Here is a 26,721-nt window from a genome sequence, read left to right on the forward strand (position 1 = left end):
CATAAAGCTGCATGACTCTTCTCTAATTTTGCTCATTATCACCTTAGGAAATCTGCCACTTTTTACTGCCACTATATAAACTAACACTTTTTTGCATTCTTTTCAAAGAATCGTATTAAGGAAGTCATAGACACTCCATAATAAAGCTGCATCCATATTTTAAACTCTCCAGTAATTCCACCTGCATTCTTAGCCCATTTCTCTTTTCCTTTTCCCTTCCTTTCCCTTGACACTAACATTCATTTTAATTCCACTCTTCACTGTATAAATCTCTATAACCGTACTTCAATATTTCCTCACTTTAGGTATATTCCAATTCAGTTCCTCATTTTCATTTTTAATTCATTCAGTTTGGTAACTAAAATATCTGCAAGCAACCAATCAACCACAGAAAGCACCAAGGACTCCACAGTTCAACCTGGAGCTACACATATTCTCTACTGTTGGTTAATTCATTCCCTGCTGGATGCTTCTTGTTCAGATTTTCACCTATTTCTAAAACAAAGTTTTACTTCAGTGAAAATCCCTCTGCATTTTCTTTGCCTCTACTTTAATTCAGCCCTTTGTTTCATATTCTTTGGTATTACACTCTTGTGTCTGTACACTTCATAAAACATACTTTGTTCATTCTCATTTTTGCAGTAATCATTCCCTTATATGCAATGTTTTGTTCATCCCACATTCATTATGATCCAAGCATCCTTTTTAATACTCATTAGTGTGAGTGCATATATTTCTGTAGCATTTGGTTATATTGGTTATTCTTTTCCAAATTATGTCCATATCCCAATGCTTGTGTCTACTTTCTATTAATTCTTTTGAGAGAGTAATTAATGTACAAATAATTCATTCAGGATTTCTACTTTTCTCTTACTCATTCTACTTCCGCGCATTTATTTTCCTTTTTTTCCTATTTGCATTTTCTCGTACTCTCCAAGATCCACTCGTGACATTATTATAGTCTGTCTTGCAGTCAGAAGCTTCTATTATCTTTGTATACTTCACAAAACCTCTCAATGTATTATCAGAATCAAAATCACCATCCAAAAGGATTAATTGCTTTTCAATGTCTACAGAAAAATACATATTAAAACACATACCATTTAAAGCGCAAGTTCCTCTAAGTAAACGGCTCCCACTCATTTTTGGGTCCCCAAGTAGCCTATTTAACTTTTATTGCACTCTTTCATCTTTTTCTTACCCATCCATTCCTATCAGGCTAATTTTTTCTGAACTTTCTCAGATTGATTTAGGTCACACATTTTCCCCCAGGCTCAACCTTGGCTCTTCCAATATAAGCATTGATGGAGAGTATCATGAAATTATGATCAAACTATTAATTTCTTCTTGCATATGCACCAATATTCTAGATCAGGGGTGTCAAATTCAATTTCATTGAGGACCACATCAAGATTATGTTTGACCTTGGGGGCTGAGTGGGTGTGGCTGAGGTATGTGTGTGGGCAGGGTGTGCATGGCCAGCTTCACATCCTGCAGCCTCTGCCAGTGAAAATGGAGCCCAGGCGGGCTGGCAGAGGCACCACGGGCTGGCCCTTCATTGTTTCCAGGGTGGCCCGTGGGCCAGATCTAAACACCCTGCAGACCGGTAATCCGGCCCATGGGCCTCAGTGTGACACCTGTGTTGTAGATCATACCCATTACCAAGATAGCTTTTTCGTAATTAAATCTTCAGCATCATTTTCTCATGCATATTCATTTATGAGCTCTACTCCACAATATCAGTTCACTTTCATCCAGATCTACAACATCCTTTGCCTTCCTATCACTTTCACAAATACATTGCATCCCCAGGTTTCTTTCATTCACTGATTCATGCTCTTAACGAAACATCCCTCTTTATCGTGTAGCTTCCTATTTAACTATTCACTGTATATTTGATTACACTGCCAGCAAAAGTAATTATTGAAAGCCAAAGCATCCTGCTTTTCTCCCCAAATCAACAAGGTTTAATAACCTTGATGTGAGAGATAGAAACACATTTTACAGCATAAGGTGCACCCAGAACATTTTTCAAAATCTGCAGGTAAGGTTTTCAGTATGCAGCTTTAAGCAGTGCTGGGTCCTCTGAGAACTGTGACGTTCAAAAGCACATTCTGGTTATACAGAAAAAAAGGAGCCCAAGTGCTCAAATTTTTTATTTGGTTTTTTTTTTTCCCTGCAAAGTTGAACAAGCTTTAAAGGGCAGCTTGTTGGCTTTAATTCCTTCCCAAAGCCACACATCCTCTTATTTCTCTCTATCTTTCCTTTTGCTCTTTCGCTGCTTGGACAGTTCGCTGAGTTTCTGGTCCAAGCGTCTCTGGAGGTGAGCTCTCTTGGTAGGATCCAAGGACTTGTCCTTCATCCCACTCCCAGGATAGAGAATTCCTTCCTTGCTGATTCTCTGCCGGGCATTTGCTTTGGCTTTCTCCCCGCATCCGTGAACCTGTGGGAAATAAAGGCAGAAGCTCAAGATACTCCAGTAGGAAAAAGCATTAGTAAAAGAAAAATGAGAGGTTACACCACTTCATACATCTACCCTAAACTTTACACAACTGTACAAGTAGTTTACTTGTTTACTGACAGTTCTTTTAATTCCAAAAGCAATAAAAAATGCAAACATTTTCCCCCACCCCACCCTAGTAGAAACTAAAGTGAAATCAATTTCAGACAGCTTGAGTATTTTCTTTTTAAACACTACAAGTGGATGGGAAATCTCTTTTCCATCTTCTGGGCAACTTTGTTTCTTGGACTGATAAAATACAACTGTATCATTATTCTCCAAACTCCAACATTATAAAGAGAGATGCTTCTGAAGAATATTGGAAGAAAATCAACAGCAACACAGCTGTATAAACACAACCACAGATATTTCTAGAAGTTGATTTGCCATCAAATTGGCAAAACCCAATGAGCAGCTAGCAGGTCCAAAATGCCACTTACCTAACTGAAGCAGACAGGCTTCACCCTGGCCAATACCTAGGAAGAAAATTTCTTGAAGAAGCCCAGAAAAAAATTAGGGCTTATAGGATACGCACCATTACGGTATTTTGCAAGCTGCACTGGTTCATCATAGGCTTCTGAGGGTACTATTGCTTCTGATCTGAGACCCAACCAGAATGGACATACTTCAGATACCCTCTATGGCTTTCTTGTGGGCCCTTGTTTGTCACAGGGCCTGACCTCTGGAAGAGCAACTCCCTGAGATTCAGACAACCCAATTTGGTAAGGCCTTGAAAACCTAGTTAGATTGTTGGTTGAGCCTGTCTTGCTTCAGGTGCAGTTTTAATATTTGTTGCTGTTGTTTGTCTCTTTTCATTTTATGTTAGCCACCCAGAATCACAATGTGCGATTTGGGCAGCTAATATACATTGCATGAATTGAATGAATAAATAAAAGTATGTTTGAAACAAAGTGCCAGGAATAATAATTTATATCTGGGGAGAGATTGAGCACACAGTAATTCTTAAATTATGAGGAAAATATGAGCAGAAAATACCTACAGGGAAAAGTTAAGCACTTTAATAAAAATAAAGGTTATAATAAAGACTGAAAAGGCTTTGATAGAAGTCTGTTTTATTAGTAGTAAGTGATGATGGAATCAGACAGAATTTCTGAAAAATAAGATTGTAAGGTGGATCAACTCAGGTAATTATATTATGTCAGAAAGCTTTAATTTAATAAGCATATAACATCTAGATTTAGAGGGCAACAAGAAAGTATAAAACAATCTGGTAAAAGATTTGAAGCAAATACAGAAATTAAACTGTGATTGTCCTGGACCAAACCCAAGCATATACCTAAAATGTTCACATTTATTAGTTCTGTCTTAATTGATCAAGCATTTGGGCTGGCCCATATGAATTTGTCCACGACTTAAATTCTAAAAAGATAAAATCTTCCCTCTTTTCTCAAATGAGAACTATTCAAATTCAGGATGAGACAAAAATTATTGAACTAAGCAATATGAATATGTTTTTAAAAGCTAGCTTATATCACTGCTTTTAAAATTAGCAATAATATTATAGTAAAAAAAAGGAATTGGTCTTTTGTGGCTACATATTTCTAAGGGCTTTCTTCTTAAAGTCAGACCTGCTCAGCAACACTAAGCTGTAAGCTTAGCTTTAAGATAAAGTTCATATGAGATATAGTAACCATAATTCTTCAGAATCTGGAGGAATTATATTTGTTTTATAAATGATACTAAGTCTTCTGTCAACTTACAAGATATATGGAAAGTATAATATGATCTGCACTGAGAAAATGTTGATACTTGTTGTCATATAACTCCTTGTGTAGGTGTGGCGGTCACCCATGGCCCAGTGCATAATAGGGCATGCGCAGCCACACTGAACCACACAGGAAAAAACAAATCCCAAAAGATAAAACATCCTGACCAGGATATGACCATATATAGACAGAACTTCCCTGAGCAGTAGATTAGCAATTGTAGTTTGACAGGCTGTCTTAAATCACATGCTGATTGCTCCTCCTGCCTTTGTCCTATCTCAATAAAAGGGGCTCCCAGACCCCCAATCTGTGTCACCTCATCCCGAGAAAGATCGTGTCTGTGTCTTTTCTCAACATTGGCCTCATGGGCGAACCACGGGTATTTCACAGATACTAAACTGGCTGTAGGATGTAGGAGATGACCAGGCAGAGCCCATGTTTGTGTGTGTGTCAAACAATCCAGCCCCTCTTGAAGTCTTATCTGGTGCCAATTTGCGCTGACCATTAATGGATCAGATTCTTGTATATAGGTAGCATGAAAAAAACTTGTAATGTTTTTGAAAGCAACTTAGCTCCTAAAATTTCTGGCACCTGAAACTGATAAAGTGCCAATCAAAATATATTGTTTTTGTTATTACATTTTACAATTTACAATACATTAGATTTTTTTTTAGAACTCTGATCTATGTAACATTCAGCAACATTGTGAATCTCACTTTATAGACAGTTCATACTTCTTTAAATGAAAGCAGCTACCACGCTGATTGAAAGATGAAAGATTTTTTCTGCATATGAATGTGGGCTTTTTCTAGTCACTGGAACTATGAGAATAGCTGTGGGAGTATCAGTGAAGAGACAGAAATAATATGTCAGCTATCTCCATGGTGCCAACTGGATTGAGTAATTTGAATTCTATTTCATCTTTCTGATCACTTGAATATATGAGGCAGTTAACAAAATCTTGAAATACCCTCCCACATACCCACCATAAAATGATACTAAAACACCAATTGTTAAAACTAGTAATATTTAAGACCTGAGAAGATGACTGTGAACTTGGTCCAGCATATATGAAGGGAACCAAATAGGAAAGGCTACTTTATCTGACCCTGTGCCTTGGACTATAGGCAAGGGTGTGAAACTGGATTTCTTCGAGAGGCGCCTCAGGGTTGTGTTTGACCTCGGGCATGGTAACGTGGGCATGGCCAGCTCAATGTCACTCATGTCGGGGACTCCTGTGGTGGCCTGAGTGCTCTGCCAGTGAAAATGGACTCCCAAGTTCTGTTTTTGGCTGCGACTGCCTTCTGCAACCCTCTGCCAGGGAAAATACATGCGCCCCTCCCAAGCTCCATTTTCACTGGCAGAGGCATCGCAGACCAGTCCTTCACTATTTGCAGCGTGGCCCCGCGGGCGAGATCCAAGCACCACTTGGGCCACATCTGCCCCCCGGGCCTTGAGTTTTACACCCTTGCTATAGGAGATGAACGAAAGTTGTCTGTCAACAAAGCACTCAATAAAAAATACATCTTTTAATCCAAACTTCTCCCCATCCAAACATTTAGGATGTTTCTCTGCAGGCCAATATTTTTATTCATGAATTGCACAATTCAATTTGTTCTTGACTGAAGCTTGCTTTAAGATTCATAGTTGTTCTAGCAGAAATATAGTTGGTCCATAAAAATCATTCTTCTTGGCCTGTTTTTAAGTTTGGGTGAGGACCCAAACTTTGCACACTTTTTTCTGTATATACTTATCTTTTGGATCAAAATGTTCTAGTAACTAGATACAACATTTCTCCCATGAGATTAAAAAAACCTGTGATCAATTATTTCAAATAAATCAGGCCCAATTGAAGGTATCTGAAAACATTCCTAGTTGGTAATCTGTGTTAAAGTATTCCTGTTAGACAGGATTTAAAATGCTGCATTGCTAGAACACCTGCATAGACCTGAGAGAGTTGGACAAATAAACATTTCCACATTATATAAGACTCATGGCTATCTCTTGAATGGATACAAAGGACATTAAGGTCTCCTTCTGAGGAGATGCAAAGCATTAGACTCCTTCAAGTATCTGGCTATTGGGAATGAATGTGAATGGGAGTTTAAAATAAAGAAGTGATTTGGGGTAAAGAGAGAATGACTCAGAAGCTTGATGTGAAAAGGACACAAAAAAATCCCATTATTTCAGCATTAAAAACAGATATTTTGCTCCACAAGGTTAGATGCCTTTTAATGGGCTAGAATGGTTGTTTCATTGAAGGATGCACATTCTTTTCATCTGATTCATTTTGAAGAATCAAGAGAGAGGGTAGTAGGTGTACATGTGTATATATAAACTTAAAGAATGAAGACAAGTGAAAAAGAAAGCTGTGCACTTTAAAAGGAAATAAAATCATTCTTTATATTAGAAAGAGATAAAAAAGATGTTTCAAAAGTACAGATCCCCATAAAAAATAACTCGATTAACCAAGAGGAGAAATAAAAAAACAAACAACCCCACTTCATTTTTAAAACCTAAAGACCACGAGCAAAAACAGCCCCACAGACCAACATTTTTCCTCCTGATTGCACAGCAGGGGACACATTTCCAGTCATTGGGAAATTAAACTGGAGGCAACTACAGCTTCAATTCTTTTGTGAATTATGCCCTGTGTGTTTATTACACTACATTACTTTCATAAGGCCGAACTCCCATCTCTACCTTTCTAAAGATATATTTTTGTTCACAAGTACATGTATTTGTCTGCGTGTATATGCCCACGTATATACAGTATTATATGGCAAGTTAAGATAAATGGGGGAAAATTACCCTCCACTGCATTTGCCTATAGTCTGAGCTACAGTGGCGCTCTGGTTAGAATGCGGTCCTGCAGGGTATTTCTGCTGACTGCTGGCTACCTGCAATTTGGCGGTTCAAATTTCATCAGGCTCAAGGTTGACTCAGTCATCCATCCTTCCGAAGTGGGTAAAATGAGTACCCAGATTGTTGGGGGCAATAGGCTAACTCTGTAAACTGCTTAGGCAGGGCTGTAAAGCACTGTAAAGAGGTATATAAGTCTAAGGGCTATTGAACAGCCTTTATTATGATGAGATTCCTTCAAAAGTCAACTACATGGAATACTTTAAAAATGGGACCTCAATTTCACCTGAAAATTACGTTGGCTCTGAAAACCTGGGTTGGAGAGGCAAGAAAATGGATGAGCCTTGTCTGCCTGAGGGGAGAGACCAAAGCATACCTCTGGGATATGGTGGCTGAGACAGTAGCGTCTGTTGCAATGCTGGCAGAGCTGTCCCAGGGTTGTTACGCTGGCTTTGCATTTGGAGAAACCACATGTGTTGTCTGCTTTAATTGCCGCAGAGATCATAGCATCAAAATCTTCCTCAGCTGCAATTTCCTTTTTGGATTTACTGGATGCCTTTCCTAAATAAGCATAAGGGCAAAAAAATAATTAGAGAGCAGTAACAAAAAGATTGCACACAACACTTTATTATGGACATAAAGAGGCACAGCTGTGTTGATCAAGAGTTTAATGATTTTCCCAAATGCGTTTTTTCTGGTTTTTCTTTGAAGACGTTTAACTTCTCAACCAAGAAGCTTCTTCAGCTCTGACTGGATGGTGGGGAATGGAAGGATTTCCAGAAAAATTGCAGATCACAGGAACCAAGGACCTGCGTTTTACATTTTTCTGGAAATCCTTCCATTCCCCAATCAGAGCTGAAGAAGCTTCTTGGATGAGAAGTGAAATGTCTTCAAAGAAAAACCAGAAAGCCTAGTTGCCTCTTGAAAAAGCACCGGCAGGATGCTGGCCCTGTGCGACCAGATGGCCAACAGATAGCACCAACTTCTCCTTCAGAAGGAATCAGTAAGACTAAAGTAGACAAATAAGAGTAGGCAAAGCATGATAATGGAGTGGCAGTAATGAAATGTATTTATTTGTTTGTTTATAGGACTAACATGGCTGCCTGTTGTCAGACAATGTCTCTAGGTGGCTCACCGCAATCCAGAAAACACAGTTAAAAACAAAGGCACCTTTCTTCTCCTCAGGTGCCAGATTGTTCATAGCTCAATCTGATATGGGCTGTGTTTGGTGCTCTTAAAGGAGACACCCCATTGTCTTGTGTATATGAAGACAAACTGAACTATCTTTGAAGCTGCAGGAAAAGAGATTAGGGTTAAGACTGCTGACAGTAGAAAGCCATAAACCTGGAGGGTGTCAGAGTTTGAGAAGGCTGCTCCAGAAAATGTTACCAATTCAAAAATTAGGGGCCACACTCTTGATTTTAGATCAAAATCAAAGGCACTGCCTGGATACAGGTTTGTTCCCATGCCCAAGAAATCCAATTGCCTCTGTATTTTATAGCAGTCTTATCCATGCACCAGAGGGGATTGTCTTCCTCTTTCTCTTTAGAAATCTGGGAGGATGTGAATTTCAGAAGGTATATGGTTTCATTTCCCCCCAAAGTATCAATCAAGGAAAATGGGTACATGTAGAGTATGTGCAAATACCCCAATGCTTGCGCACACACTCCTTCCTAACAAAGCAAAGGAAGTTCTCCTTTTCTATTGATACCACATTTTCATTTGTATTGGCAAGCTCATGTATAGCCTCTATGTGAACATAAAGAGCCGAGAAAGACAGCTAGAGTATGTTAGAGTATATTTACGTAGTTTGGCTCAGCTTGGTGTCAGCTAAGGATCTTAGAACATTTTGTCTCCTCAAAATGTTCTAAGCAATAAGCCAACTGCACAAAGCAAGCCCATGTCGTGCCCTGGGTGATCTGTTCTGATAATTTCAGAGATACTTTTGGGGGAAATCCATGTATTTCCAAAAGTCAGGACAAATATTTGCCTGACATTTTCAAAAGAAGTCTATTTGTGGAAAATGCACTGTGTTTCCTAGATCTAAAATTAGTGGTTGCTCTCAAAAGTAGTTGTGTTTTAGAAGTAAGCCTGCTTCTAGCAACACCTTCCGTCAGGACTGTATAAAAACAGGAGGCTGGATATTTAAAGCAGAGAATTCTGTTGGCGTCATTTTGGTTGAAAATTTCCCCCAAAGCTCCTCAAACAACCTTTGGCCAGGAGAGAATCTATGTAGGGATAGCAAAGAAAAATGGAATAAATAGCAGATTAAGAAAAAATGAGAGAGGTTAGGGTTAGGGTTTTTTAGTATCTTTTAAACTTTTAAAAATGGATTCTTTACCTCCAACATTTTTTTCTTTTTTCCCAATTATTTCCTGAAGATTTACATTGGCTTCTCGGCTTTGTTTTACTCTCTCTTCTTTCTTCTCTCTCTCTCTTTCCATCCGTTGCATGTGCAACGTTTTTAGATCTGTGGCCCCCGGGCCAGCACCCCTCTCCCTCTCTTCACCGCCTGCATCTACTTCTTTTGGACAGCCCTGAATTAATTCAGGTTGACAAACCACAGTATCTCCCAAAGATAATTCTGCAGGAGAATCTCTCCTACAAATACTTATGTGTCGTGCGCTGCCTTCTCCTGTGCTCACATGCTGCAGCCCATATTCTTCAGCCAACTGATGGATAAGCATTCTATCGTGAGCATTTAAAGAGGAAGGGAAATCCAGTTGGACCTCACCACTATCCAGAAACTCCAATATTCTTGCTTTATGTTTAAGTGAGTTTTCATTCTCTTTGGTTTCTGATGTTGTGACTTTGCCCCTGCTTTCCAGAGAACATTCTGTTAGCCCCTCTCTAGGTTTTTGGATAGGTCTTCCTTTTCGTTTCTCTTCAAGAGTCTTTGGGAGTGGATCAATGCTGCATTTAAGTCTCTTTTCCTGGTCACGGGGACTCAAAGAACTCTTGGGAGTGTAATTTCCGGGTACAATATCATCCAGGTATTCAAAGGCTGTGCGCACTTCTCCGTGGGTGCTCATATACTCCACCAGCCGTTTAAGAAAATTATGGTTGCTAACGGTGCGAGAGTCACAGATTACAGCCACATGACGTCGGGCCCGTGTAATTGCAACATTTATTCTCCTGTCTTCGGCGAGGAATCCCACTTCACCTACACATCATAAAAAGAGTAAGTCAGGATGCAGAGCTTTGCAGACCATGTAAAGTAATTATAATGGAGGCAGTTTTATTGAAAGCATATTTCCTCAGAAACAAGTTAGACTGAACTCCATGGGATTCAGTGAAGTAGATTGCTTCTTTCTATAATTATCTAAACTATTGTCCAAGAATAACGTTTCCAAAATGGATTGAACGCATGAACAGAGCGCAGGCACAAGTTTATTTATTTACAAACAAATCCAAATACATTTTCAGCACCAAGGACCTGCATAGGCAGATCCCATGAAGATTTCAACAGGCATGCTATAGCTTCCTTATTCCCATTAGCGTAAAACTATGAAAACTGAGGTGGGAGTTTCATTGCCGGTGCCGAATTTCAAACTGAATGCTCACATTGACAACTTCAAAGTAGAAAACATATGTAGTCAAGACTCATAATCACCCAAAACCACACTCAATCCAGTGTATGACAAAGATCAAATGCACAACAGTGTTTATGGATATCATATTGACAGAGTGATAACTTATCTTATAGGCTAATGATATGTGGACAGAAGGAAAAACCTCAGCTTAGGCAACTATCATGCTACAGGTATCTCAGCCTACAGAAGAAAAAGAGGGTTTTGAAGGATCTCAGAAGGCCCTCCCTAGTTTTTTTGAAAAGTAGAAATAAGGAAGAAGAGAAATGCTTAAATTCAGGCTTGTGTTCATCTCAGTACAATCTGCTTGAAATTTATAAGGTCATTAATTTCTAGAAAGGCTCATCTTTAGTCAATAATCTAGTGTGGAAGGCCTAAGGAACCCTGAAGCTTTGGATAGGTTATTTTAATATATTTTTCTAAGAAATCCAGTTTCAGCCTATTTTACTTTTAAATAAAGAAAGCAAAAATCACTAAACAGCCAGGAGCTAGAAAAATAAGAATTTTTAGCAGTTGATATGACTTCTGAAAGATGTTCATTTTGTTTCACAATGGGGAGGGAAAGCATATGAATTTAACATGAGGAAGATTTTTTGAAGTATTACTCATTTCTAATTATTAACAAGTCTGATAAAGGTCAGAAAAATATTTAGCATAATCTTTTTTTTAAAAAAGCAGCATCCAAAATTGAATAAATAGCTAGAAATGACAAAGCCTTTTCTAGAAGTTATTTCTGATCTCCAGGGTTTTTTTGATTTTGTAATAACAGATAGCAAATGCCAAGATGAGTCAACTCAGCTACTTAACCGATGGGGTTGAGTCTCATATAAGGAGCTAGGCAGAAGACAAATGGAAAAATAAACATTAAAGGGCACATTAAAATATGTGAGTCACCAATTTGTACTCGAGAAGCCTAACCTGGGAAGTAATTACCAAGTGTCAAAACCATATTGGAAGACATAATACATAGACAACAATGAACCACAATTTGCTTATCTATTTTAAAAAGGGAGGCAATTTTTCTCTCCAGAAACTATATGAAGCAGAGAAGAAATCCCTCTCCATATCATGCCCCATTATTATACTGGGAAAGAAGAAACATATTTACAGACTTTAGAAATGTGTTTTGAGTTACATTCACAGTCATCTGAATAGTTATGATTCATGTGGCTGCAAGACAGAATTTTAAACTGAATGGCAGTCACCATAATTATCAAAAAGGTTGACTCAATTATTTTATCATTTTCTTACTATTCTCTATTCTGGTCTCTTTTTGAAAAGAATTATATAGAAAATTGCAATGTTCTTTTTAATTCCCCGGTCAGAACCATGAATCAGCCACAACCACATAAACATGCAGTAGCATCAGTGCTTCTTATAAATTCCTTGCTGTCTTTCTGCATGGCTGTAGATTATGGCCGATTTACCTTTTCTATTGGATCTTACAAAAGAAAGAACAACTGCCTCCTTTTCTCTTCCTTGGAAGCCATCCACTGATTTAATCTCCAGATCTGGATACTTCTGATACAGATGTTTTCTTAGCATGTCCACCTGGAAAACAAAGCACTTATTGGCACAGGAAATGAATGCCATATTACTGAAAAAGTCCTCTCCTTCCAAGAGAAATTAAGCATCTTATATCTGAGAAGGCAGATTGCTGCCTAGAAAAAGGAACAAAAAGCTACATCTGATGTTCATTCTACTATTTCTGAACTGGTGAAGTAGGACCTATAGCCTGGAGGAAGGAATGGGGATCTTCCTAATTTACTGTAGACCAGCAGACGCTGGAAGCAGTTGTTAGATCTACACCAAACAGCACACAGAGCACATGAGTCCATCTAGATCAAGAAAATAGAATAAAATTCTGCCTCTACCTCACTGAATTTATCATTAGTGAGAGTAATTTAGGCCCCTGAAGATTCAAATCAGTTTCATTTTCTTTTGTACTTACTGTGGGATCAATGGTGCTCTCTGAGTTTGGTGATTTTGTTTCAGACATTTCATTACCAAACTAGATAACATCATCAATACTAGCGTATTTCCTTCTATCGTTTTGAACTGAAGTTTTCAATTTTTATTCAACATGACATGTTTTCTTAGTATATGGCAGTGGATGCACTAACCTGAAGATTGTAAGGAGCAATGACAGCTACATCTTTGGCTTTCACACCAGCTTCTATCAAAGCATCTATATGCAAACCAGCAAGCTGCACCTCACCTGGGAATAACAAGGAACAAGCAGCTTTAAGGTTGAAGAAGCAGGCAGGCAGGTTCAATTAGAAAACTAAACCGATGTGTAAACTTCCCTTCATATGCTAACTAAAAGAAAAACCAGCACTGAGTGTATAATCATCTAGTATATAAGCACAGATTGATTTGGTAAGAATTTAAAGATCACAGGAAGCCAAAAGAAAATAAAGGTTTTCTCATTATGTGGATTTCCCACTGCTTAAGAATTGCTATTTTCCTTATATAGCAGTTATGCCATAGGTCATCTTGCTAAGGATTTATGTTGTTGATTCAGATGATGATCTGCGGTTGGGCATATGAAGAAACATTCTTTTGTTCCATTTATTCATTCACCAAGCTCTTGCTGGTCACCACATGAGAAAAGAGCTATCCACAACTGTTCCTCGGCACAGTTAACAAGGCTGCATTACACACTAAAACATAATATGGTCCTCATTCACATGTGTCATATACTGTATGGCAACTTTATGAGTTGACATAGGGCATCTTTCGGAAACCTGACACTGTATATTGTAAACAAGAAAGCATTTTTAAAAGCTACTTTAGTTATTTGCAGTATTTATAAACTGCCTCAGTTTACTTAAGTCTGGGAAGTGCACCTTAGCAAACTAATACCAAACGAGTATTTCCTTAGGTAGGAAAACCAAACTGAAATTATAATAAAGAAACATCATAAAGTTAAATAAAATAAATGTGTGCCAGAAACTCCAGAGTGCAAAGGCTTGTTCATGTAAAATCATCCTGATAGGCTTTTTGAAATCCAAGGAGGGCAAGGAAGGAGCTGGTTCCATAAAGCAAGATCCACTATTTGCTAAGAAAGTCTTACTCAAATTTGACTTATTTTATTTTTAATTATTTTAGGAAATTTGTCTTGCCACTTATTTGTACATGGCGACTCAAGGCGGCTTACAGAAATATAAAAACCTCATATATAAAACAATAAAACTAACAAAAGAGAATAATCATATAATAAATTAATAAAATAAAATAAATAAATAAAATAAATAAGAAAATAAAATAAGGACTTATCCTCCTTCTAAGTATAGAACAAATCACACAGACATATTGCTGTTTTGGAATATGTCACTAAAAATTATTCAGAAACATGGATTTTAAGACGTATGGCTTTTAAACAATATTTCCCAAATTCTTTTTACTTCTTGATGCTCCTTTAATCATTCTGATTAACTGCAGAGGTTTGTGCCTTTATTTGTTCAATGGACAGAGTGAGATGTGCCAAGACAATTAAAAGTGAAAGCTCTCTCAACTCTGCTGGGCCACAAACGGAATTTGCCCAGCTGTTATCAAGATGTAAGTTTGTCTTGCTGGAGACCAGTAGATTGGTCTGGGCTTTCAACTTGGCCATGGGAGCCTCTATTCCTACCTGTTACTTTATCCCAACTTTGTATTTGAGTTTAGGGTAGAGGTAAGAAATCTGTGCTCATCTAGGTGGTTATTTTTTCAATTATTTCATGTGGTGATCCAGAAGGTAACAGACTACAACCCCCTCTTCCCAGATCCCTTTTAAAGCAAAATGGAATTTAACAGTAACTGGAGAATTTAAAATTGTCCCTCTCCTACTCCCCAGTTCTTTCATATAACAAGACAAATGCATGGATTTCTTTTTCTTCCCCATCACCAGGTATTTTTCCTCTAGTTAAAAGAACAATAAACACTTTTCCATATTGTTCATGTTTATTATTCAGTTTCATGATTCTAAAAAAGATCTGATTCCTTTTGTGTTTTAAACAGGCAAGAAATCAATATGTTATAAAGACTCTCCTAGCAGATCAATCTATTTTCCAGAATTGCTCAAAAATCTGACATTATTTCAAACTTACATAACCAGCCTCATTCAAGTTCAGAGAATGAAATGTTCCTGCATATTAAAAAGTATCCTTGAATGTGTCTAATGAGACAGAGATGGACAGCATTGCTATAACTTTTCAGAGCCTTTTCTGTTTAAAAAAGTGGGAATGAAACATAATCTGCAGATCACTTGACATTCACTTATGCATCAATGCCCACATGAGACTATTTAGGGCTGCAACCCTATGTACATATGGTAAAAAATAGATGCCAGGAAAAACAGTGGGCAGTGGCAAAAAACAGGGAAAAAATAGATGCCAGAAAAACAGTGGCATGTCAGAGGAAACGTAAGTATGAACAGCTTCTAAAATGCAGATTATTTGTTATTCAATTTTGGCATGCATACTTTATTCTCATAAAATTTCAAAGCTAAATTAGTGATAACCCACCACAATTGATTTCCATCTAAAACCCATGAGCATTTTTTCTACCAGTTTAATTGCCTTTTGTTCCACCAAGGCAAGGTTTCATTCACTTAATTCATGGGAATGCATAGGAAAGTTCTCTTTCTGAATTGTTAAAGCAGCTCCTTCTTTTTAAAGACCTTGTGCCAGTTTTGCAAGCTCCTTCAATCCCATGTGCATGCACAGTCATTTCATTGCAACATTGGTTTCTATTTTTTCAGGCTACACCTGAAGCCGAATTTAAAATTCTATAACTCTTAACTACGGGGGGTAGTTCAAACTTACAAAACAAAATAATATTTAGGATTTTGCTACTTCTAGTCACAACCACCCCTTGCGCATGTGTGTGCTCGCCCCATGCATGCGCACAACACCCCCCCACAACCTGTTTTTGGTCCCAGGAGGCTTCAGGGAGGCCTGTTAGGCCCAAAACAGGGTGTGGGGAGTCTTGTGCCCATGCACAGGGAGAGCACAAGCATGTGCAGGGGGTGAGGCACATAGAAAGGGTGTCACGCGTGTGCTTTGAGCACACAAGGACAAAAAGGTTAGCCATCACTGTTTTATAATGACTCATTAGTTATACTATAGTATATTGTGATGTGGATGGAGTTTTTGGTATGTAAAAATATATTTCTTTCATAGTTATCACTTATATTTGGATCCAAAAACAAAAAAACCCACCTAGAAACAAAACTCTAAAAACAGCCTTGGAACCCATGGCTAATTTAAACAGGCTATTCATCTGCCTCAAGGATATAACTTACATTATTCAAGCATTGCATGCAAGAAATTTTCAGACATATTCAACAATTTCCACAGGAGAGGTACAGTACCTGTGATCATCGGTATAATATTACAGTCAATAACTCAAATTTTACCATAATTTTCTGGTACAAGGAAACTTTTTTACCTAGCATCAGCTGGTATTACACAATCACTACACAGGTAATATAAATTGAAGGGGCAGTTTTTTGAAAGAAAGAAAAAAGATGCAACTCGGGAAACAAAAATCATGAAGCAGAGTAAATGATGGTACCTGGGTTTCCTCTAGATTGTTCTTCTTCCACTTCAAGTTCAAATAAGTCACAACCATCTGTATCTATAAGCAGCAATGGGATACTGGTCTCTTCTGTGGGGGCCACTCCTGGCAAGTCTCTGTCAAATTATTAAAAAGAATTACACAAATTACTTTTACAAGAAGCTGTAAGCCCATTTTATTCTCGCTCTACAATTCTCAGACCTTCGAACCCACTCTTAGTTATTATGTGGAAAGAAACAATACATGCAGCCTGATGGGAACACAAATTAGCACATACGGTGTTCCTTTTCAACATTAGCATTGCTTCTAGTTACACATATATCAAGCAAATTACAGAACAGGGCAGTTAAAAATTGTGTTCAATGAAAGCAAAGAATAAAATTATAGACGAAAGCTTTCACAGAACACATCTACTTCCTTTGCTCAGAGACAAAAGAAGTGTCTCTTGATTTATTGCTGGAGACAGTAATGTGACAGCTGTGATATTAGGAAAAGATACACACCGTGGGTCTAATAACCGTAAAAAGATGTTGTTTGTACTTAGAAGAGCCTTATTAATCATCAACATTACAGAACTACAGTTGTTCCTTATATATCTAATCTCTGAACAAACACATGAAAATAATTTTAAGAGATCCAAGGATGGATGGGATTTGAAGTATGAGAACGTGATTCAATTTTTAAAACCTTGGTCACAATCAGAAGCTATTGATAAGAAAGGACTCAGAATATAAGATCATAACATCACATGATCAGATATAATTGAGGGGGGTGCAAAGGAAAATACAAAGATGTAAAAGAGAGGTGTACCTTCACTCCCAGCAATGACTCCCGCGGAGTCCCAATTCCCTTCAAACCTGCAAGCTAGGTAGCCCAGCTCTTTCTGGTACCATTATCTGTCCCTTGGCATTACGTTTCATTTGTCAAATGTCAAAGAAATTGATACTTGTATTGATACTTGCCAGTATATAGACCCTGGGTGGCAAACCTATGGCATACCCTCACTGTGGGCACGCGCGCCATTGCCAGCTGCTCTTCTGGCACGCATGCTGATCTTCACGTGTACCAGAACACCGAAGACAGGTGGCCGGTGTGTGCATGCACACTGGCCAGCTGGTCTTCGGGGTTCTGGGATTCCGGTACACGCTAAGATCAGTTGGCCGGCGCATGTGTGCACGCTGGAAACTAGAAGACCAGGTGGCCGGCGTGCACATGCACACTGGCCAGCTGGTCTGTGACTTTCTGGCCCGTGTGTGTGTGCATTCGTGCATGCACACATTCCAGTTTGGGCATTCGGTGCTGAAAAAGTTTGCCATCACTGATATAGACAAAAAGGAATAACACAAATATGGCTTGGCTTGCTATAGTTATGAAGAAATTCTCTATATGCACATGAAGGACTAGAGTTATATCAAACTCCTTCTCCACATTAAGAAGTTCTTGCTCCTGTTACTAACTATTAAAAGTATTAAGTTTTTAAGTATTAAATAACCAAGTTACAATTTTGGATTGCCCAAGAACTGTGATGAATATTAATTGTATTGGTTCAACCAAAGTAGTTTCAGAAATTGTAGCTTAAAGTCAACATATTTTAAATTCTAGTTACTATTCAGTAGAGATTGTTGGTCTGCATAATAAGAGAAAATGTTCTAAGTTAAAAGTGGAAATGACCACACACTTCCCACCAACCGAAAAGGGTGGAGATTTGTCAGCATGAATATGCGCCGAAGCAGTCTTCCTTGAAGATCTCTGACTGTAATGTTAAGTTTAATGGACATAATTTGTTCAAAACTGCATTTGCAAGTTGTTCCTAGTAGCATGTTCCCCAAAGACCAATTCTTTGTTCTGGATGGAGAAGTAAGCAATTACAGAACTGATTTTTTTTAAAAACAAATATTTCAGCATTATCCATTGTTCTACTGCAAGGCTTCAGATGCAGAGCTAGTCTCTCACATATTGGTCAAGATACAGAGACAATGCCATCAGGTTACTGAAGCTTTTGTTCTTCTCTACTTATACTCTTTTTTTTCCAATTCCATTTTTGTTCTTTTAAAATGATTCCATCTGCAGAGAAAATCATGGCAACAGAATCTTTATGTCAAATAACTCTCCCTTCAAAAGTTAAGATACAATCTTTATGAGATTAAAGCTACTGGGATAGCAAACCAATTCTCACTGTACGTGCCATCAGTAGTTATTAAGAAATGCAAGAGAGAATTGGTTAAAAATGTGAATTTAAAAAGATACATATTGTATGATCAGGGGTTTGGGCTATTTCTGCAAACAGTGCTGGGTTGCGAGAAGTTAAAATGAATGTGTTACCAGTAAGAGCAGGTTTTCTTTATGCATTCTCTTGATTCTGGGCTTCAATATACCCAAAGAAACAACTTAATTTTTTTTTCCATAACAAAGTACCCTACACTCCAGAGTGTTCCTAACAGTGTGGAATCATTAATTTTTCATGTAAGAATAACATATTTTTGTATGTCTGTAGCAAAAACTGAATTCCCAGCACATTTCCTATTTAGTGAGATGTGAACTTTTTAAAGTAATCTGAGTTTTTATATTTTGGTGGTAAGAGACAGCAATCACCAAAACAAAGCCTTAAAGTATCCCAAAGATTGGGCTGGCTAATGGCAGATTACTTTCAGAAACTCAAAGGCTTACAGTACTTTCCAAGAGAAGGAAGATCACCTCATTAGCCTCCCACAACAAAGAGCAGGGTCATTTGTCAAGTTCTGACAGGCATTTTTTTACTTTGTATTAATGGCAGATTAAATATAAATCAGAATTTATGCTAGCATCTGAAGGTTAGCTGTTGAAATTAACTGATGCATGATTTGCCCTAGAGCACAATTCCTGATCGAATCTTATACATATTCTACTAAGTAGCTCTGGATTTTGAATTGGCTTCTGGAGTTTTCATAGGGACACATTTTCAGGTTTAATCAGTGGAGAATGTATATAGACATTGGCCTTTTTGTCACTATCTAGGCCAGTGATGGCAAACCTTTTTTGGCTTGCATGCCATAAGTGGGGGGAGCGCAAGGGGGTTCGTGTGCAGATGTGCCACACCCATAATGCAATGCGCAATCCCCACGTGCACATGTGTGTACTACAGGTGCTCCCCCCCATTTTTTGCATGTTTTTTCACCCTCCCCAGTTCCAGAAGCTTTATAGGAGCCTGGGGAGGGCTAACACAGTCTCCCCAGCCACCCCGGAAGCCCTCCGGAAGCTTCAGGGACCTTCAGGAGGCTTCCCTGAAGCCTCCGGAGCTGTCAAAACGACCTTCCGAGCATACCGGAAGTCTGTTCCCAAGCTTCCAGTTTGCCCATAGGGCCGTTTTTTTGCACTCCAGAGGCTTCAGAGAAGCTCATGAAGCCTCCGGAGGCCCTCCGGGTGGGGGGCAGAGGAGACTTTTTTCACCCTCCCCAGGCTCCTATAAAGCCTCTGGAGCCTGGGGAGGGTGAAAAATGGCTTTAAAAAAGGGTGAACTCAGCTGGCCAGCGCGTGCATGCGCGCTGGCCAGCTGACAGGGCAGCACCTTGTGTTCCCTAACAAATGGCTCTGCATGCCCTGACAAATGACTTGGCGTGCCACCTGTGGCACGTGTGATATAGGTTCGCCATCACTGATCTAGGCCTAGAGCTTCCTTGGATTGTTTACAGTCCAAGATGTGTTCTTCACAATCCAAAACACAAACTAAATGTGGACATTAAACCAAAAATTATCATGGCTGAAATTCTTTTTAATAATGGATAGCATTTTTATATTATTTCCATATTAAACGGATTTACTACAAGTAGGTATGGCAGCTCACAGAAAAACAGCATGAAAGGGATGTAACAGTTGTAAAAACTTTGCAACAAGATTAGGCCCTTTCATTTTTCACTTTCATTTCTCACAGAGTACCAACTAACAGACTAAAATGAAAACAAAAACAAATAATGCACTCCCCTATGTATTTGAAAAGCTGAAAGCAAAGATGCAAATGAGCCAGTTTTAAGTGTTTTTCAAAATTTTGCTGAGAATATACTTCTGAAATATGATGGCACATATTTCAGAATAATGTACCTAACATCATGCTCAATCAAATTAAAATTATTTATACATTTCCTTAATACTGCAATTGTGCATGCTTCTTTTGAACACAGTAAGGCAAAAACCAAGCACATTGTTGGAGGGCTGGGGGGGGGGGCAGAGTGTGATTTAATAATACTGCTTGGAATCCTCTCTGTACAACTTGATTTAAGCAATTCTCCAAAGTCTTTTTATCTCCCATTTGTGTTTTCTTATAACCTGGTGATTATAAAGAGGGTCAAGAGACTTTCACAGAGTCCAATGAAGGTAGCAAAAATTTATGGAGCTTTCTTCTATCAGCAGCATCAGACCCTACTTATGACACAAACATCTTCCTTCTCTCAAAACAGCAACTCATTTTTATAGTTGACAATTTCTTTCATGGACTTTAGAAAATATTTCACTTCATTGGCCATCAATATTATGTAATGAAATTATTTTCTTGGTGATTTAAATCTCTGATACAATTTCCTTTCCATGCTGAAAATGTTCCCTGAACTGTATCTATCTTTCTTCAAAAAACAAAACAAAACTTTCCTTTTGTAATCTGGCTTTATATTTTAGGAGCTATAAAGGGAAATACATATCCCCATCCCTATTTACACAATTGTAAATGATACACTGATTCATGGCAGAGAAAATTCTATTTCTAATAAATGGGGAAATGGATTATTACAACATAAAATAAAGCGCCATATTCCAAAACTTTTTCAGTCTTGGTCTTTCTACATATTGTATGTAATTTATTATTTTCTTAACAAGCACATGCACAAGTTACGTACAAATTTTGGATAATAGATAAATTCGTAAGTGAAAAAATGCAAATATGCTTCACCTTTATTTCCTAGCTCTTCTATTCTCTTTATTCAGTTTCCATTTTTAAATTTTAGAAAGGATTGGATGTCCTCTGAAAACATTTGGCCTTAAGTCTGTTCACACAGCCATGAACCAAGTATCATTTTACTTCATTTAGCTGAGAAATACTGTAATCAATTTAAGGATGCCCTCTATGTAGCTCTCATAGTTTTGAGGGAAGCCTTTGACTCTATACCATGAGAAAAACTTTAAAGAAATTAGTTACTACAACACCATCTTCTTAAACTAATAATGTTATTGCATCATGGCATTACTATTCAAGTTAAGGGAAATATTGCTGATGACTTAATTAAATGTGTTGTTAAACAAGATGTTAAACAAGACTATATTCTTGCTCACTACTGTTCAATTTTTATTTTAACAATATTGTTAAGAATCTGCTAAGCTAGAATTCCATCCACCCTGCCTTGCCCACCATCCCATGTCTATTCTCCTTGATGTTGAAGATGAAGTCCTACTCTTTAAACCAAGTAGACCCTCAAAGACGCCTTAAAGCTCTACTGCTTTACTGCTCCAGAGAATGCTTCAAAATAAATTTCTAAAACAAAGGTATTAGTATTCTCTAGGAGACACTTTAAAGGTCTAATTGGATGATTAGCAGCAAACTTATCAAGCAGGTTAAATCTTTTAAGTATCTAGATGTCTGTTTTAAATCTTCTACTTGCAAGTCTGTTCCCGCAAGAGAACTACTAGCAAGAATCCAAAAAGCATGCTTTGCAATTACTAACTTTGCAGATCAATCTGGAAAGAATGATCTCTCAGAAACTATTAAACTATTTAAAAATAAAGTTCCAGGCTTGATGCTATATACTGCTCAGATGTACTACAAGATGTACTTCTAGCTTGAAAGCAATGCAGTCTAATTAAAAAAAAATCTTATTGCAAGTCCCTCATTCAATTTCTTATGTTGCAATTTGACTGGAACTTGGCTGAATTTCCCTTGGGCCCAATTTTCTTGTCCTAGGATATGGCTGAAGGAAGTATAAGAAGGAAATTACTTGGTCCATCTCATCATGCTAGGTAGGTTCTCTGCCACCCTAAGGAGGCATATTAGTGACAACACAATTGTCTCTCTTCTCTGGCCTATCCCTAGATATTTCTTTGAAGTTCTATATGGTCCTCATAGGAGACTATTACAATAGCCTAATGGGCATTATTTATTAGAGCAAAAACTGGAAGATGTATAAGTCTTCCACATGAAAGCCATAATTGTTTTCAGACATGGAGGTAGAATCTATTTCACATTTTCTAATAAAATGTCCACAGTATACCTAATGATGATAGAACTTAATATTTCCTGGTCACATTGCCATTGTGATCAAAAACCCATGAACCTTCTTTTTATGACCTGTCTTCAGAAATCTGTAAGAAAGTTTCAAAATTTCTATCAATAGCTACAATTCTTAGAAACCACCTGGTTCCTTCATCATGTTATTAATTATTGAGTATTGATTATCTCAGGATTTTCTTGCAATTTTTAAAATTCTTTTATAATATGAATTGTACTACTGTTCTTTTTCCTTGTATTTGCTTTGGACTACAAACAAACTTTGAATGCTGAAATTTTAGAAATCAAGTAAGGTCCTAAAGTGGGGACTATGCCTTGGGCCCAAAATCCATATAGACATGAAGCCCCACCATCTGTTGCTTTTCTTCTTCTACTTTAGGTGATGCTTTGACATGAATGAATGAATGAATGAATGAATGAATGAATGAATGAATGAATGAATGAATGAATGAATGAATGAATAAGTGAATGAATGAATGAATGAATGAATGAATGAATGAATAAGTGAATGAATGAGTGAGTGAGTGAATGAGTCAGGAATATTACTGAAATGAATAGGCAAACTCCTCTGTGTTTACCTGAGAGTCTACTAACAGCTAGACAGTGTCATGGTTGAAACTACTTCTCTTTTAAACAAAGTGATATCCCACTCCCTTCCCTTTCTAGATAGAAGAAGTTTTGTTTATTTTAAGATACCCTAGGATGATTTCCAGAAAAGGAAAGAAGCAAGAGTCGAGGCAAAGAAGAGAAATAGGAAGCTAAAATTCTCTTGAAATTCACTGGAAGAGTTATTAGTAAGTCTAACAGCATGATAGCTGGTGGGCCAACAGTGACAACAATTTCAAGTCTACAACATGTCTTCAGCTGTGGAACAAAACTTGCATGCTGTAACTTCAGTGCAGAAATCAGCTTTTTGCCAGCTGAAAATGGGGCAAAAGGCTATTTGCTAGACCAGAGCTAGAGGAAAAGATTTAGTGCAGTCAGGAGAAGTCTGCATTAGCTTTAAATATTAAAAGACAGCATCAATCTAACATTTGGGCAGAAAAAAAGAAGGCAAGTAAGCCATCAATCACTTACTTCAGTAAATGTTGTGCGACAGAACAGTGAGCTGAGAGACGACCGTCATACATCTCAGTGGAAGCCCATTGCATTATGGCTTGGTGCATTCGGTACTGCACAGTGAGCATCTTCACAACACGGTCCCCACATTTCTGAATCAGCCGTTCCATTAAGCTAAGAGAAAGACCTTGTGTGGCAGCCCTGCACCAAGGGAGTAATAAAAACAAAGTGAAAACGAAAAAGGCATTCAAGGACTGTAACAAAGGCCACACTGGTTGCTTTATTTCCATCACTGCCTGTCATATTTAGAGGAGTTGTTTTAAGGGATGCTTGTAATGTGTAACTGAATATCTGATTCACATTCTGATTTACATGCAGGAGTTTCCAAATATATTTCTCTCCTTCCCTAACGTACAAGGGATACAACTGCATAATTTACCAAAGGCTATGGCAATGGAACCTAAACACATCAAATGTTACACAATAGGACAGACTTCTAGATAGAGACTGTATCACACACAACTGCAATCTTGGCAATATATAAACCTTGTCAACAGAAAACCTAATAAATGATGGGAAAGTGTTATTTATTTATTTGTTTATTTAATTTATATTGCCGCCTATTCACTCAAGGCAGCTTACAGAATATAAAACATCATTTAAAACCATAAAACTAATAAAAAAGGATCAAATAAATTAATAGAATAGAATAAAATCACCCCCACCCCCGCTCCGGTGACAGCAGATCACACAAGCCATTTAATGGGCTCCATCCTACTCTGGGTTCCCCAGGCCCACTGGCAGAACCAGGTCTTCAGTGCCTTCTGGAAGAGTATTACAGTGAGGGCCATTCTAATCTCTGGAGGAATGATGTTCCAGAGAGAGGGAGCCACGGAGAAAGCCCTTCTTCTGGGTCCCATCAGGTGTATCTCCCTAGGAGATGGAACCTGCCTCATTCCCTGCTCTAATGGGTCAGGTAGATGTGACCAGCAAGAGACGGTCCCTCAGATAACCTGGTCCCAAGCCATGAAGGGCTTTAAAGGTGACAACCAGCACCCTGAATTACACTCGGAAGCAAATTGGCAGCCAATACAGCTCCCACAGGAAAGGTGATACATGTGCACACTGGGGTCTGCATAAAACCATGCGGGCCGCTGCATTTTGCACCAACTGGAACTTCCGGATGCTCTTCAAGGGCAGTCCCATGTAGACCATGTTGCAATAGTTAAGACAGGAAGTGACTAGGGCATGAGTGACTGTGAGTAGGGATTGTTGGTCCAGGTAAGGTCATAACTGACGTACAACCCGCAGATGCACAAAGTAAAGTTTCATTTCTAAAGTTCTGGTCCAAGTGGCATGAAGAAAATGTCAGTCAGCTGTTAGTGGTAAAGAACAACAGATACAGTGCTCACAAAAAAATGGGGAAAAAATTGTGTTGGATGATTTGACTCATCAGTCTCATGCATATATTAAATTGGAGGAGGGAAGGAAATAGAGCATTGGACCCTAAGATATCTCAAAGGGCATTGGTGTTCAGGAGCATTGGACTCAACCATTCTCCCTAAACCAACAGTGGCTACGACCAGGAGAGAAAAAAGAACTACTATAATACCATGTCTCTCATATTCTACAATCAGACCAGAAGAATATCATGTTACCGGTGAATAATACTGCAATTTTCCGAGATCATGAAGAACCAGAATGGTCTGTGTGTCCTACTCTGCCTTTGCCTCTCTCAAGTGTCATCATTACAATCTTCAAGGTGGTTTTCTTCCAGGCCCTCTGCAAGTACAATCCAACCACCATGAAATAAGATGGTTATTTTTAAGCACAGCAAACCCTTTTTAGTACCGTTAAGGTTTTCGTTCAAAAATGCTAAAGGAGAGTCTATAATCAGGCTAGAAAAATGATGCAGAAAGAAAGGATGTGAAAGAGAAAGGAAAATTGCTGATGCCTGTGCCATTCCAATATGTTCAACACAGCTCACAAAACTTTCATGTTAGATGAAATACGAAGCAAGTCCAGAGCTGTCTCACAGTTAAAACCCTTTTGCTTTAATACCAAGTAATAAATGGCCTAAAGTATTTGTTTTAATGGAATCTCATAAAAGTGAAGAGAGAACCAATAAAGCTTTCCATGCGTCTGAAATATGTTTTATATACAATAAGACTGTCCAACTGTGCCCAAGGCATTGTGCAATACACTATGGGAACATATAACACCGGATAAGATGAATTAATTACAAAGAATATTTTCACCTTTTTAAATATTTTACCATTGGTCCTAGTCAGGACCTGTTCATATTAAAAAATGGGGAGAAGAAAATATTCCTTTGATTTATTCATTGTTCTCTTGTAATGTCCAGCATTTAAAAGAATATGAACTCATGGTAAGAATCACATACACATACAAACAGAGATGTATTTCTTAGGGATGGTCGTGTAATGATATGGATTTTGAATTCAGAATGTTTGGTTTTCTTTCTCAAGTAGACCTCCCTTGTGGGAGTTTCTCAAAGCTTTTAAAAATTATTTCCAAATTTTATAAAAAGCACTGTCCACGAGCAGTTATTTAAGTTGTCTGTCAAACTCTCCTCCACTGCCTTTAGATGATAAAAAGACAGCATAAGTTATTGATTAAACATGTAAAAATAAACAAATCTGGAGCAAGCCACACAGGCAACTGCATCTCCATTCCATGTGAGTGTAATATTTTTTTAAAAAGTCCATTTTTAATCAGTTTTAAAAAAGAGTTAATCATTAAGCCTTAAAAGAATTACCTTGAGGTAAGATGAACAACCTTCATCTTATTTATTTATAAATAAATTTATAAATAAATAATTATTTATCATCAACTTTCATTTATTTATTTTATAAATAAATGAAAAACAAACAAGGATTACAATGACAGAGTTTGAATGGCATACTGGGACAAAATTATAATAGTAGGCTATAATTTGATGGTTTAACCTAAAACATGTTATTTGGTTTAGGGTGAGGGTTTAGCCCTTAAACCTCAAGTTTTTTTCCCTTCTGCCCAGTCAATAATTACTTTCAGATACCTAAACAGAAGGAAATTTGAATTCTTTTATGACAACATGGGACACTGTACAATCTTACTGATAACCATCGTCCCAGCAGTAGCACCTAAAACTCTCTTGGATTTTGTTATATACAA

General features: G+C 37.9%; 1 protein-coding gene across 1 annotated transcript in view; it reads right to left on the reverse strand.

Moving 5' to 3' along the window:
• Window positions 1-2,138: 2,138 nt before the first annotated feature.
• Window positions 2,139-26,721, reverse strand: part of IGHMBP2 (immunoglobulin mu DNA binding protein 2) — a 68,622-nt gene continuing 44,039 nt past the window's right edge. The window contains exons 9-15 of the mRNA XM_014065481.2: window positions 23,563-23,745; window positions 16,239-16,357; window positions 12,803-12,897; window positions 12,107-12,230; window positions 9,431-10,252; window positions 7,466-7,650; window positions 2,139-2,443 (exon numbers count right to left, since the gene is read on the reverse strand). Coding sequence (XP_013920956.2) covers window positions 2,246-2,443; window positions 7,466-7,650; window positions 9,431-10,252; window positions 12,107-12,230; window positions 12,803-12,897; window positions 16,239-16,357; window positions 23,563-23,745 — 1,726 coding nt within the window. The 3' untranslated portion in view covers window positions 2,139-2,245. The remainder of the gene's footprint in view (window positions 2,444-7,465; window positions 7,651-9,430; window positions 10,253-12,106; window positions 12,231-12,802; window positions 12,898-16,238; window positions 16,358-23,562; window positions 23,746-26,721) is intronic.

This window comes from Thamnophis sirtalis, unplaced genomic scaffold, assembly GCF_051295495.1.
Source record: "Thamnophis sirtalis isolate CommonGarterSnake01/CBP01778 unplaced genomic scaffold, rThaSir2_p1.2 scaffold_1, whole genome shotgun sequence".
NCBI classification, from domain to species: Eukaryota; Metazoa; Chordata; class Lepidosauria; order Squamata; family Natricidae; genus Thamnophis; species Thamnophis sirtalis.